Here is a 15,334-nt window from a genome sequence, read left to right on the forward strand (position 1 = left end):
TATATATATATATATATATATATATATATATATATATATATATATATACATATATATTTAAGAATTAACATACACGAACCTAAATTATATTTAAATTATAAAAAATTTTGCTCAATTTATAAATAGAAACATATTTATTAGACGATATTTTTAGAATCATGATACATTCGTTTGTTATCTTTATACTATCTTACTTTTTGTAGCACATTATCGGAGAAGTCGTCATACTTCTACTTGTATCGCATTTCCCATATGTGGTATAATCCCATGGGATTGATGATCACTATAGTAGTTGGATATATAGCGAGCAATATAATACGGCTTATTCGACCCGGAAATAATATCGAGCACGATCCAAGTTTGTTCGTGCCATGTCTGGCTGCCAGGATCAGACGGCGACGCCAGGACGAGGAGAAAACCACCGGCAGTCAACTGTTCGTCCTGGAACCGAGCCATATTAGATGAGGAGCTTGTAATTAGATAAAATGCAATTATTCAAAAGCAGGTACGTATTACTTCTTCAAATCGGACGACTCGATCTATAAAATATCGATTCAACGTTCGACATTGTAAAGGCAACTGACTGACTATTATTTTATGCACTCTTGGCTTTTTATTACAGAATTATTGTAATTACTTGAATGTTTTTTTATATCGTATATCAGTATATTGTCTGACATACTATTTCTATAGTAATTAAGTATATACTATAGCATATTACTGCAGCTTTATGGAGTAATTTAAATATAGTTAAATATATATGTACAATTTAAGTACAGTCTCAGCTATACAAAAATATTATAAAAAATACAATTTTAACATAATTTTTATGTAATTTTTATTGTAATATTTTCTCCGTGTGCAGTTTATATTATAACAAATGTAATTTTCAATATCAATAGATTGTAAATAAAAAATTCCTTTCATTCATTTATATGGTTATACTACATGTAAAATCCTTAGTGATGCAGAATGTAGTTTCACGAATAATCTTCGTGTTGTTTATTAATGAAGCTAAGGCTGTAAAGATTTTATCCAATTACAAGGCAACGCTAAAACATGTCCGTAAATCGGCGCCAGTCGATCGTGATGAATGTCGGTGAGCTCATGTACGAAATTCGCGCATATCAGTTTTTCGGCGGAGGCTCCGCATTAATTTGCAATTTAACGAGCGACGATTGGCGGAAAAGGATGCGATGGGATAATGCGGCATGTGGGCCGATGCGGTGACGACGAGACGGCGATTTAACGGAGCATTCCCGCTGTGTTGTGAAAGCCGCCGAAATTGGCGCGACTTATCTCGTAATCGTCTACGACCGTGTCCAGCACGAGCAGGCTGTTAATTCGTTTAATCGAGGTTCATTTGTACACCGGAACGTTGTTGCCTCCTGCGTGGCGTATGATTGGATGGCGAAAGAAAGACGGAGTAATTGATACGTTACTGAAAATTTGTGATCACGATGTGTTATTATAACAAGTTTACAGTGAAGTATCGTCCTCTCACGATCCGATGGGAATCTTGTGTAATAAATGATGAAACAATTTTGCGATTGTATCTGTTCAAATTGAATTGAGAACGATGAATTTAAATAATGCAAAGGAATGTTCTTTACATTTTACCACCCATCGTTATTTTCCAAATGACTTAACGAATCTCAAAGCAAAAGAAATATTTTCAAATAGCTGACTCTGCCATTTAGAAGTTTAATATTGTTAGTAATCGACGCACACTATAGATAATGTATCAGATTTATCGATTGAAAACAATTTTTGAATCTAACCTTGTAAAAAATTTTTTAAATAGAAAGTAAACAAAGTGGCTTCTCTTAATATTGTAAATAACGTCGTACCAGACCTCTCTGGTGGCCGATAAAGACCTAAATGGTTATGTTTACTTCAGTTACAAATCGCAGCAGTTGTTTGAGAAATTATCCTTGTTTCATATTACTCTCCTGTTTCGTATTATCACCCTCCCCCTGGGCTTAAACTTACTTCTGGGTTAGAATAGAGAGTAGAGAGTTACATATGATTGCAGATCAGCAGCACTGTACATTACACTATTGAAGTTAGGTTAGATTACGTTATAAGTACACTTAGTTGCGAATACTGGTTCGAATGAGTTGGAAATACTGGTAATAATTGTTCAAATACAGTGAAGTTGGGATTTCACTAAATTGTCAAAATTGAGAATCATTATTCTGACGGGCTTCCACAATAATTACATTATCTACTATTATTATTATTTATTATTATAATTATTTATTATTATCAATTATATTATCACCGTGTAAACCCATCGGTAATGACTATTAATTTTGACAGTTGAGTGAGCTCCTAATTTTATTATGTCTAAACCGTTTTGCAACCGACTATGCAAAGATATCGAGTGTTAATTGACATGAAATGGACAACTATTATGCGTTAATGTGCGTTTATGTGTGGGAACAAAAATAATTAGGATGTCCCGCATATGTTCCATCTTACTCGCTCTTCCCTATAGTAAGCTCCAGATCAGAAAATTTCATGGATTTTCATTTTGAAAGGTACATGTTAATATTGTGTGTATGCACCTTTATTTCGAAGAAACACCTTTATTTCACGAAAATAAAAGATAATTTGTTACTCTCCTTGAATAAGAAGTAAATCAAAACGTTCATGTAACATCGGAAACAAATGCGCGAAGAACGCGGTCTCAAACCGGGCACGAGTAAAATTTGGCACGTTAAAAATTTAACAAAACACAAATGCAAATCGACGCGATCTCTCTGCGTATCACGGGCAGACCTCCAAAAGGCAGCCTGCCTATGAAACAACACTTTTGAAATGCGCGCCTCGCGTAATGCAAATCCCATGAATCGAAACTCAAACCAATTTTCTCCTCGCGATCTCGTCCCCTCCCCATCTTCCCCCGGAGTTTATCATCTCGATTTATACGCGAGACTCGCCGTTATCGCGCGTGCATCTCCGTTGCATTTTCACGATGACTAGACTCGCGGCGTCGCGCTGTTGGGATCGGCTGAGAGAGGACTCGCTCGAGAATAGCGGAGAGGTGATACCCCCTATAGAAATGCGCATACGTACAATGGCTGAAACTTTTCGACCCACCCTCGCCTACCCCGGCCGTGCGATTCGCAGACTTGCATTTAAAATTGAAATTGTGCTCCCCCGTCGACTTCATACGCGCGCTCCATGACGTTCGATCTTGATTATTGACGCGCTCTTCTTCTTCTTCTTCTTTTTGTTTACTTTCTTCTCATTCTTTTTTCTTTTTTTAGTTCGCCCTTTTCCCAAACTGTCAATTTTTTCTGCTATCCACGATGCTCGCGCGAGTTGCCGTGAATATGCATGAGCTGCCTGGCGTATAGCCAGGACGAATTTGAAAGCAGAAATCCTGCCGACCGGTTCATTCATCGGCGGGGTCGCCGCCGGATGTGTTTACGCTGTGACGTATGGTTCACTCTCGAGGGAACCCTTTCAGGAGGGGAGAGAGGGAAATAGAGGGGGTTTCGGTGTTATATTTATTCAAGGTTTTTCACACGTCCGATCGGTGGGAGTATTGCCCATGAGGTGTATGTGAAAAATTTCTATTTAGATTGTACGTTATTGATACGTGGTCTCGTTAACGCCCAAATGTACTGAAATTTTACGTTATTTATTTTACTACGAAAATGAGGTCTGTTGTTTATAAAGAGTACCATTTCTACCAACTTCGATGTCGCTCTATCGACTAGCGTTGAGAAAATTTAAAAAAAGTCACAATTTATGCAAAATTTTTGCAAAATAAAATTTAAAAAACGCATGTTTTTAGAGCTAATTTTTTCGTATCGCTTGGGAAAGTGTTTAAAAAGTGTTCCCGACACTTTAACTTAAAAAATATGCCATGGATATTTTTTTCAACAAACATGGCGGTACCAAAATGGCGGTCGATTTAAAGCGTTTAATTAAAATTTTTGTTTATATTTGATTATTAAAATTGTTTTAGAGTCAATATTACTACAAAATTACATATTAAAACAATTTCGATAACTAAATATAAACAAAATAACTAAATATAATTTCGATAACTAAATATAAACAAAAATTCGAATTAATCGCTTCAAATCGATTGACATTTTGTACGGCCATGTTTGTTGAAAAAAATACCCATGGCATATTTTTTAAGTTAAAGTGTCGGGACATGCGTTTTAGAAACTTTTCCGAGCGATATTAACACGTTTTTATAGAGAAAATAATGGAAAAAGAAAAAATTAGCTGTAAAAACGTGTTTTTTAAATTTATTTTGCAAAAATTTTGCATAAATTGCGATTTTTTTAAATTTTCTCAACGCTATTCGATAGAGCGACATCGAAATTGGTAGGTATGGTACTCTTTATAAACAACAGATTTCATTTCCGTAGTAAAATAAATGGCTCAAATCAACGTAAAATTTCAGCACATTTGGACGTTAATATGAAGGATTGGCCGACAATTACTGTATCGAAAAATCAATGATATTTTTTCCGAGCGGCGGAAGAGATTTACTGTTACAAGCCGTTATTACAAGAGAGAGGTGTTCCACCGAGATACCGTTGCAATATATTTTTCGATTTTGCGCCAACAACAGCGTTTCTCCGATATGCCCGCCATGCAAAAAGCCCGCACCTCTGGCCGGATCCCAGGTCCTCCGCGATAACCTATGCAAAAGACAGTTCGTGCACACGCGCGATGCTAACGCTGCATCCGTACGGAATTCAACGGTGCGGCCGAGCCATGTATTATAGGGAATACGATATCCATCTCACGTCAAGATCCGCGGATCTCGTGGCCGCCGTGGCACCTAGTCGCCGCAAAACGGCAGGAAACGACGCGGCGAAGGTTTGCGAGAATTCAGAAATATGGCACGAATGTGTCTGCCGCAAGTGCAAGAAAAAAAAGAACCGTTAATTTATATTTTTTAACTTATATTTTTATGTCTTATGTTTCTTATGGTATATTTGTACTTATACTGTAAAAAATCTTGCGTACACAGTACTTGAACAAATGTTCCAAAAAGTCCACTCTAAAAGTCTTTCGTGTTGAAAATAGCTCATTCATATATTCATTCGTTATTTACATTATGTATAGACTAGTACATAATATAAATAATACATGAATGAGTTATTTTCGACACAAAATTTAAAGTAGATTTTTTGGAACATTTGTTTACGTACTATGTACGCAAGATTTTTTGCAGTGTATATTTAATTAGCGCGCGAATACAGTCGTAACATAAAGTGGATGGCAAGAGACTTGTCTTAGACACAATGAAGTTGACATAATGAGGATGGGAGTTCACCAAACTATCCAAGTTGAGTCATTACCGGGAATACACACAGAGAAGCATTAGCAGTAAAACTTAAACAGTAAGCGGATTAACCAACCACGGTCGATAATTCTTCTTGTCCGAGAATAATTGATTGTGATTGATCAATTTTCTTGCTGCTTACGTTTTTTTGTGTGTCACTCAATGATAATATAATTAATAATAATAACTAACAATACGGAATAATAATATAATTAATAATAATAATTAACAATGTAATTACTAAGGATAGGTCCGTCGATGTCTTTTGATTTTGATAGTTTGGTGAGTTGCTAGTTTCATTGTGTCTGAGTAGTTTTACAAGCCAATGTATACTCGATTGCAAGACGGTTTGCGCACATTTTATTGAAGTTGCAGCGCTTCGAGTTGTCATAATTTAGAATTACTGCTGTCGTGCATGCGCGGTAATTGATTATGATAAGAGCCGAAGTGACAGTACAAAAAGTGATAATAAACTTGGAAAGAAGATTTACATATATGTGACACATACATGAAAATTCAACTTCTATTTAGCGCTTCTGAATAGAAAACACATAAAATATTACTTGTAAATTCTAAGGACGACAAGACAAGACTTTTGAATGCATCAATTATTAGATAAAGAATTCGTAGAATGCGTAGGACTTCGTAAAAATCGTGCCGTGAATATTTTTCTGAAGATCCAAAGAGAATTTCCCGTATGATAGTCAATTAATGCAACTGACTCTCGGTATAAATGCTCACCGAGTTGTTGACGTTACGCAATATTTTAAAGTAAAAAAGCACATTATTTTATAGTAACTTTTACATATTCTTACATATTTTCTTAAATAAAATAACGTAATAGAGGGTGTTGAATGTACATCAACAGTGGCTCTCAATTCATTGGCAAAGGGCTGCAAATTCGTTTGATAAAAAGAGCGCGAGAAGCGTTTCGCGAACGAGCATACGTACACTGCAGCAGAATTCAGTAACCCATCGTACAATAGTAATGACGAATGACCCAGGACCATGCAAATCTCCGAGGTACATCCCGATTGCTCGGCAGGGTTCTTCTTCAGACGTCTCCGGGAACTCCGTGTTCTCCGCGAGTTCCGCTTATACAGACGGAACTACCGTCTTCTGCCCTTCGCCTGAGACCGAACCTGCAATCGGACCCATATTGACCGAAGCCTGGGCACGTTATTACGGAAAGCGCCTCGAGGTTCTCGCTGCAACGGACGGTGTAAGTTACGAGATGGTCAGTTGCCGCGGCTTGCAGCGGGCCTTCCCCTACCGATTTAACCGCGAAACCACTCGACCGGCGGCGGCTCTCTTATCTCGAGCTTAAATGCAGCTTTCGTCCACCGCCATCGCGTCCCGGTCGGTGGCTGTTCGCAGCGGGCGCGGGAGTTCACTTGCCGATCCGTGTGAAATGATGGCTACCGCGGAAGCTACCCGGCGCGGGGGCGGATTTAATGCACCACGGACGATCCCGAATTGACTTGTAAAGCGGAAAGTAAATCGCGCCGGGGAATATCGATTCCCGCCCGATCCCACCCTCAAATATGGACGCGATCGTGCCGGCTCGTATGGTGTCCCGGGGGAGATGGAAATACGCGACGTGCGAAGGTAGATAGAGCCATGGGAAATATGGCGGTTCCTTGTTCGGCCGCAGGATAAAATGCGGCTTCCGATATGGCACACCAAAGTAATTCGATTGCCTAGTAAATTCCCACTCCTCTTGCCAAATTCATAGTGCAATTCAACTTGTGTGTGTGTGTGTGTGTGTGTGTGTGTGTGGCTGTATTCGGGGATCCGGAAGTCCCTGTCGCGCAGAGTCGTGAAAATTATTAGCTGGAATAATATTTTTATTGCATGCCACACGATCTCTACACCTGCCCTCCGCGCGAACGAAAGACGCTCGAGTCGCGTGGCCGTGATCGAAGTTGCGAAGGAGAGTTTCTCAAAGCTTCTCTCGCGCCGCAGCGGGGAGCGCGAGTCTGCGAGCCGCCCCTAACTGCGCAGCTGATACTTCCATCTGCCGCGATCTTATTGCTCTCGCGTATTTATTGTGTCGGGGCATTTGTTGGGCACTTTGTCGGCGAGCTCGTTACAGCAGCCGAGAGAGGTGTTCGACGTATCGAACTCGATCGGCCTATTGTTGGCGGGCGTAGTCACGCAATGGACACCCGGATCGTTTCATCCGGATCGGCAAATCGTTCCTAGCCCTTCGGCCCTGCCCATTTCTCTCGGCCGCGCTTCGTAAATACCACTTCGTACGTGTGCCATTGTCACGCCATCTCGTGCGATTCGTTTCGTGTTTTTATTTTCCACGTCGTCGACGAAAAGAAATATTGTTACAATCGGCACAAGATCGGGATTAAATGGAACAACAAACATTACAGTCGCGCGAAAATATTGTCTAACCATCACGCGCAAAAATAAAATCCAATTTTGTAGAAATTGGGGAAAAACGGGAAAATAGCCGGTAAAAGTAAAAGTAAATAAGTAAATAATCAATGATAATTGATAAATATATAATCAGTAAATCCTTATACACAAAAAAGATATTACAGCATAGATTATGTCAAAATTATATTTCTTCTTACAATGCTTTTGTAAAGCTGAATTATATTGAAATTATAGTATAAATTACTAGAAGTAATAAATTTAATGATGAGAGATAGTTGTGGTACGACATAAAAAGTTTTCAAGCAATTAAAATAATTTTACAATTTTACAATAACGTGCGTAACATTTTCAGACAAATATATATTAATTAATTAGTAATTAATGTTGTAATTTTTATTACAATATTTTCTCCATGTATATGGGAATTTATTAATTATTTGTTAATTATTTATTATTATTTGCTTATTTATTTACTTCAATATTTAGCAAAATTCGAGTAACAACGTCGAAAACTAACGAATGCCGGACGTTTTCCCTTACATTGGCGGCGAAAAGCAACAAACAATTCGGAAAAATTTGAGCAACAATGATGCCCAACGCCACCCACGATGGTATGACACATCATATTTTCCACGGCGAAAGGGAAGTTGTCAATCACTAGTAACTATGATATACGACCGAACTTCAGAGCGCAGTTTGAAAAACAACCCTTATTCATTTTAACGTCCTTCCGTTGGAGAACTGTTCAAACAGCAGCATGATCGATATTTTCTTACGTCCTTTTTTAGGGTGAAGGTGCGCCTGTGTCAACAAACATCCACCTTAAACGATCCTCTCTCTCTCTTTCTTTCTCTCTCTCTCTCTCTCTCTCTCTCTCTCTTTCTCTCTTCAACGCGCAATACTCGTTCATTATTGGGCATCAGTCTCGATTGCGTTTTAACTCGTGCCTGCCGATGACACGTACGCGAAGGATGCTGCAGTCACGTGAAATTAATTACCGTCGATAACGCGAGATCAATTCTTTCTGTCCGGAAATGGCGTGAATTATGATGCTTTATTACACGTCGAATTCTCATCGCGAAAAGAATGGTTTGCTCGGCAATATGTAGGGTGATCTATCGAACCGGAAGTCATTTGCAGATTGGGCGGGGTAATCTTCTTAAACACTTCTTTGTAATGATACAAAAAAATCTCTCAAATTTCTCAAAGTTTCCCAAAATGCACGCGCGATTGTGTAATATTTTAATATCTTCGGCATACACGATGGCATAATAATTGTCGGTAATAATTGTCACAACTGTCCTCCCGAATCGAAATTTTAGCCCTACTTTAGATTTAAACTTTCTAACATCTGAAGGATCAGTGATATGTAATACACACACATGAAAATTCAATTTGTACTTAACGCTTCTAATAAAGAACACACAAAATGCCACTTGTGAATTCTGAAAAGGACTTTTCGGCAAAGCCAGTAGGTTAAATAGAATAAAAAAAAAGATGTAGGTCTCAAAATATCAAAATAGGTGTTAAATTTCGTCTCAGGTTAGGCTAATATCTCATTTGTCGCAAGATAAGACTTTTAGACGCATCAATTATCGAATAAAGAACTCGTAGGATTCATAGAATTTAAAATTCGTTCTAAAAATATTTTTCTGAAGACAGATTTTCTGTGCGATAGTCCAATAATGTAACTGACTCTCGTAGTGTTCACGGAATTGTTGACGTTACGTAATGTTTCCGAATTGTAGTCAATAGCAAGGTGCCGCGTGATACGTCCCATTAGATTAAAAGGTAAAATTCTAGAATATTACAATAAAGTGAAATAATAATATAGTACAACATAGAGTACAGTTAGAGATAACGAAATAAAGCAAATAACGGTGGAGTTTCAAGTACGGCTCGGCGCGCCGCGTATTGTTTTGTTTTGAAGGTTGCGCGCGACCAACTTTCAAAACAAAGTAATACATATATAACGCTGTCATGAGGTGCTCTCGTTATCATAACAGTCTTCGACGCGAAGGTGTGAACACTGGACGATGTCGCGCGGTACTTATAATACTTCTGGAGCACTTTAAAGTAATTTACGCGTGTACGAGCACAAATTACGATATTTTGCGATCGCGATCGTCGTGCTGGAATCATCGTGAATAATGAGAATGAAATTTAAAAGGTAATTTGAAAGGTTACATAAATATAATCTGACATAACTTAATCTCGTGTAGTTTAACCGCATATTGTTGACGAATCAAATGCATCTCATTATTCTTCTCCCCCTTCCCTTTATGTGTCGAGACTAAGTGAACTTTCTATTGTTATAACTAATGAGGAAAATTAATTTCTGTTTCAGATTAGGGCGGTTATAGCCACAGCGCGGAGGCAACTGCAATTCCGATGGATGCGGATGCGGTATCGGAGGATCCGGTTCGAGCCGAGTCGACTCTAAGGTAAGTTCATGGATATTCTCTATGCTCCTCCGTTTGAACTCCTTCCGTTCAACTCCCTTTACGATTGGAAGTTGGGACACAGTTGTCGGGATAAAAGTCGTATTGAGTTACGATCGCGAGGAGTCAAACTACTCTACTTATAATCTGGCGATTCACTAGACGCTACAAATACTTTGAAGCGTTGTGTGGACCAATCATGGTTTTTCTTTAAGCGCTTTACAGTGTCCAATAGATCGTACTAATCACTTGTTTAAGTCGAATTTAAAACTAATTGGAATGGTTATCTTTTGTTGGCCGACTCTGAGTTGGCGATATTTCGATGAGTGAGAACAAAATGTAACATAAACTGAAAGGTAACGGGTCTCAGATAGTACAGAGAATTAAAAAAGAATTAAAAAAAAAATTGCCGTATGTCACTAATTCTGAGTTTATTTTCAGCTGCAAAAAGAATTCTTTAAAGTTTAGTTCAGTGAAAAGAATTTTGGCATCTAAAAATGAACTCAGAATTGGTGACATACGACTGAATTCTTTTTGAATTCTCTGTGCTATCTGGCGTATCTAATTTTGAGGTTATGAATATTTTTAAGATTCGTCAAAATCAATGCGATTTATTTTACCTGTAGATATTTACATAGGTGCCGTTATACGAAATATACTGCTCGAAATAATTGGGGGATCACTTTTTCAGTCGATATCATATAGAATGCATATGAAATATATCGAATATCCTTTTTGTACATATATTTCTTTTATTTTTTCACTACGCACATTTACTCTCGTTTGTTAAAATATATATAAATATTTTAGCTCCTTTTTTATACTTTAGTTAAAGCTATAGGAAGATAAAGAATATAATTGTTTATTGAATGTGATCTGCTAAATTGTTTTGAGCAGTGTATAATGCGCAGCAATATTGCGCGATTACACGCGGAATTCGCGATCACTTCGCTCGCATTGATAAGTTTCATGGTTTCAATTGTCGCGATTATAGATTTTGTACATTTCCCGTACATGCTGTCACGTTGCAAACGTGAATTATGTTTCGCAAACAAAGGTAGACTGCCGCGTTGAGTGAAATTCAATGTTGCGAAAGTAAATTTTATGTAGTTCAACAACCTTTAAGCGAAGCAGTTTTTCACACAACGTAACATTGTCGAGCATCTAGCGATTATTTCGCTCGTGAATAATTTAGGCTGGTTTGTCTCGTGATCGTCGGGATTTCTAGTTTTTTTATTTTTTAATAACGCCCCAAGCGAGATGTGGCATCTCTGAGCATCAATAATTCGTACAAAAATGTTCGTAAAAATCAAAAGCGCAAAGTAGTAGTTTTTTGTTCATTTATGAGTTACAATTACGTTGTTGATTAAAGTGATAAAGATTTCAAGTCATGTTTCGTGCATGTACTCGTTTGAAAAATTCGCGATTTGCAATTTTCCGTATCTCACAGCCATATTCGCGTTCGCGATTTCGTCTTTAGAGAAACACGGGCTTTGTTAAATTGAGTTTGCGGAAATGCTTCGCAAGTGCAGCTGAATGAATGCTGCGCACAGGCGGAGTAATCATTGCAAAAATACTACAATACAATCTGTGCGTAATAACGCAGAGCTGTTTTTGCGAAAAACGCGGTTCGTCTTGTACCTCTAGATGATTTCGGATTTTTAAAAAAAGTCGAGTTATGAGCGAACATACATACAAGTAAACATACATGCAGTACAAACTGGGAATCTGTTTTGAAGTCGATTAAAAATGTCAACAAAGGACGACAGATCGATGCGCGTATTTGCAGTTATTGACCCAAGCACGTGAAATTTATCTGTTATCACTGACCAATTTCAATCTTTCTGGGCAATTGAAGTGATATATTCACCGAGATTTTCGGCTCTAAATTTCAGGATATGTTTCATCATAAGTTTTATATATAATAAGTTTTAGATATAATAAGACTTTAGTCAAATTTAATATTTTAATATATAGCCAAGGGGGGAAAGTGAATTTTACTTTTGAAACTATATCTCCACGAACATTTAGAAAACTATCTCTACAACTTGCGCGGAAGCGCAGTGCGCGTTCATTACATAATGCTGCACAAGCACAAGCTAATAATTTTATTATACACGTGAGGAAAACACGTGACACCTTTTGAACGACCGGTGAGGGACATTTCGCGGTGTGCTTTTGATCTAATGCGTCGGAATGGGCCATGCATAATTTTCTCGACGTGAAACGAAGCATGTTGTTTTACACGCACATACGTATATAACTATTCTACGCGGCATGTAGCCCGTATTTGCTGAAGATTTACACTCGTGACATTTCGCCGGTTAATGCCTAATCAATTTGCCGTTGTGTACACTTTTTGCGGTGTTGTTATAATAATAATCGGCCGAAAGGTCGGGAGCGCGAGGGTGAGACCTCGGCGGAGATTGCACGCGAGTTAGAAAGCGTTTCGATCTCTGGCGCTCCTCTGCTCCTCTTGACTCCGGATAATTTGTTAGTGCGCCGTGTGGAAAATTGTGAAGGAACAACGAATCATTTTCCATGGGTGAGAAAACCGCGCCGAGTTAGAGGTAATTTCTAACGATATAATCGCAAATATTCTCCGCCGCGCGCTTGAACCGCCGTTTCCAACAAACGCGCCAATTTGCTCGCGTCGCTCCCGCGCCGATCGATTGCGATGTAATAACGTCAGAATCAACTTTAATTAAATGGATTATAACCTTGTTCGCACTCGCCGCGCATTGCACGTGATTATCAGCGTAGACAGAGGTAATGCTAGATTCCGAAATAAAATACAAGAGGTGCGCCGCGATAAATCATTTTCCTTGCGACCATTCAGTTGAACACGATATCAGTCATTGTATGTTTTAAACGCATGAAACAAGAGTCTAAATAACATTTGGTGCTACGTATAACTCAAAATTCTAATTTACCCCGAAAAGAAATCGCGCGCTTGTTGATTAAGTGGTTACAGGACAGGATTAAAAATTAGGTAAAATGTAGAGAATTGTAAAAAGTTATAAATTAATATGAATTTTTCTTTACGCATGGTTTTTAATAATATCTTGATATAAAAAAATTAGATTTTACGTTGAATATTAACATTACTATGTCCATTTCAATCTTGTTTTGCAAAAAAATCATGATATAACGATAATTGATCTTAACATAAATAATCTGAAATTGGTGTTAATACATTTTTAATTAAGGTAGCAGTTATCGATTCACGGAGGCTTTTCGCAAATTTCAAGACCATTTTTCATTTATTTATTTTACAAACTCGAATTTTTCAATGAAAAGATTAAATTTGATTTTTTATAACTTTCATTTGTGAAATATTGTTTTTTTTTTCAAAATCGGCTTCGTGAATCAATAACTGTAACTTTAATAAATAAATAAAAATGCATTTTTTCTGACGGATTTTTCTGACGAACCACGGATTTTAGACCACTCCTATGTTGATGCTAGGATGGTGACCGTTGAAGCATTCTTTTGTAGAACAGAATTGAAATGAATACAGTGATGTTAATATTCACTATAAAATTTAATTTTTTTTTACCAAGATATTGTTAACCCTAGATTGCTACCGCTATCTCATAAATATATTGTTACTACCGATACACTCAGAGGCATATATAGTGCTTTTATCGATAATAACGACACTGTTTTGCTTTTTAAATTTATTCAGTAATTCTGTGTTATTACAACAGTAAAGTGGCTAAAATATGAAAGAAAATCAAACAGTATTTTCTAGTGAACTCTAAAAACTGAGTGGGAGTGAGTGCGTGCGCAGCCTTAGGGTATCAAGGACTTGATCTGTTATACGCCTTGGAAACGTAGCGGTAGGAATCTAGGGTTAATAGACGTACATGACAGAAAGTTCATACTCCTATTAATTTACAACATTTTACAACTCCCTAAACTTTACTTAATTTTTACTCCTGTCAGAGCCCCATAACTCTCTGCAAATAGCGCTGCAAAATGGTCAGGCGAAAAAATCGACCACCACGCTCGAATCGCGAGTGCACCTGGTCAGTCGTTCCAACAAGCTCGTAAATTGGCCTTTATCAGCGATCAGAAAATTCGACTTACGTGTGGTAAGAGCTATGAGCGCAAGATTGTCGTGCATACGCAGCGGCATTCTTCAAAGCGACGCCGTCCCTCCGTGTGCGTGCGCGTAACGATCGTGTAGAGCCGTTCACCGTGAATTCCAAACGTCTACAAAGTCTTGCTGATTAAGGAGCATTTCCATACCTTCTTTCATTAAATTATATACGTATAAAAGGACACAGAAAATCGACGGACGATAAATTACCGAAGAGTGACTAGAAACGCGCCTGCAGACGAGACTCTGATACTTTATCTCCAACAGTTTTCATAAATGTTCCCAGTATTAATACTTTAGCTTCGGCATAGCTATCGATACTTCAAAAAACCCGGTGGAGAATATCTCACACTAACCTTTAAAAAAAAAGATGGTCTTTAAGATAAGATTGCGAGTTGGTTTCCGAGTTGACACGTTGTCCGTCTTAACTTAATTAACGACCGACTTACCAAAGATATGGTGAATAAATATTTTTTCACATTCTTTTATATAAAAAGAATAAACAGATGTTTCTATAGTACAATTTTAACTCTAATGTGGCACATTGAGATAATTTTCGACCTTTTTCGTTACTAATGATTTTATTCACCTCTAAACTTCTTCTGACTGATCGCAGATTCCTTCTTGATTGAAAAAAATATTTTCGTATACTCAAATTATTATACTTTTTGACAAATTGAAATATGTGATATTCTTTTTCTTAACGGTTTTTGTCGCAATGTCAGTTGAGTTGGTTTAGATTACTGATTCGGTGGGAAGCATGATGGATCGGTGACCGATTTCGAGAATTCTGTACGATTTTGGCACGTTTCCGCCGCTTACGTAACGCGGACGTTGCACCGGACCGTCTAAAATTAGCAGACCGTTTATTCCTACGCGTGTTATTAGCGTGCAGTCGTTGATCGTTGTTATTGACGGAATCGCGGGGTCCCAGACCAATAAAACACGCCGGAAAGCAACGAGCGAGAATAACGACGCTTCCGCGTATGAGTCTACATAAATATAGAAGTCTTTGAACTCCCTCTCTCTCTCTCTCTCTCTCTCTCTCTCTCTCTCTCTCTCTCTCTCTCTCTC

The 15,334-nt window shown here is 38.0% G+C and overlaps 2 protein-coding genes across 7 annotated transcripts in view; one reads left to right on the forward strand and one right to left on the reverse strand.

The window, feature by feature from the left end:
• The window catches only part of LOC116849896 (putative sodium-dependent multivitamin transporter), a 7,817-nt gene extending 7,020 nt beyond the window's left edge, over positions 1-797 (forward strand). Inside the window, exon 7 of the mRNA XM_032827533.1 lies at positions 204-797. Within this exon, the coding sequence (XP_032683424.1) occupies positions 204-465 (262 nt within the window). The 3' untranslated portion in view covers positions 466-797. The remainder of the gene's footprint in view (positions 1-203) is intronic.
• The window catches only part of LOC116849895 (tensin-3), a 245,469-nt gene that overhangs the window by 198,501 nt on the left and 31,634 nt on the right, over positions 1-15,334 (reverse strand). The window lies entirely within an intron of this gene.

The sequence above is a fragment of the Odontomachus brunneus genome, unplaced genomic scaffold (genome assembly GCF_010583005.1).
Source record: "Odontomachus brunneus isolate Ranch 3 - 2012 unplaced genomic scaffold, Obru_v1 Obru_scaffold_128, whole genome shotgun sequence".
Classification (NCBI taxonomy): domain Eukaryota; kingdom Metazoa; phylum Arthropoda; class Insecta; order Hymenoptera; family Formicidae; genus Odontomachus; species Odontomachus brunneus.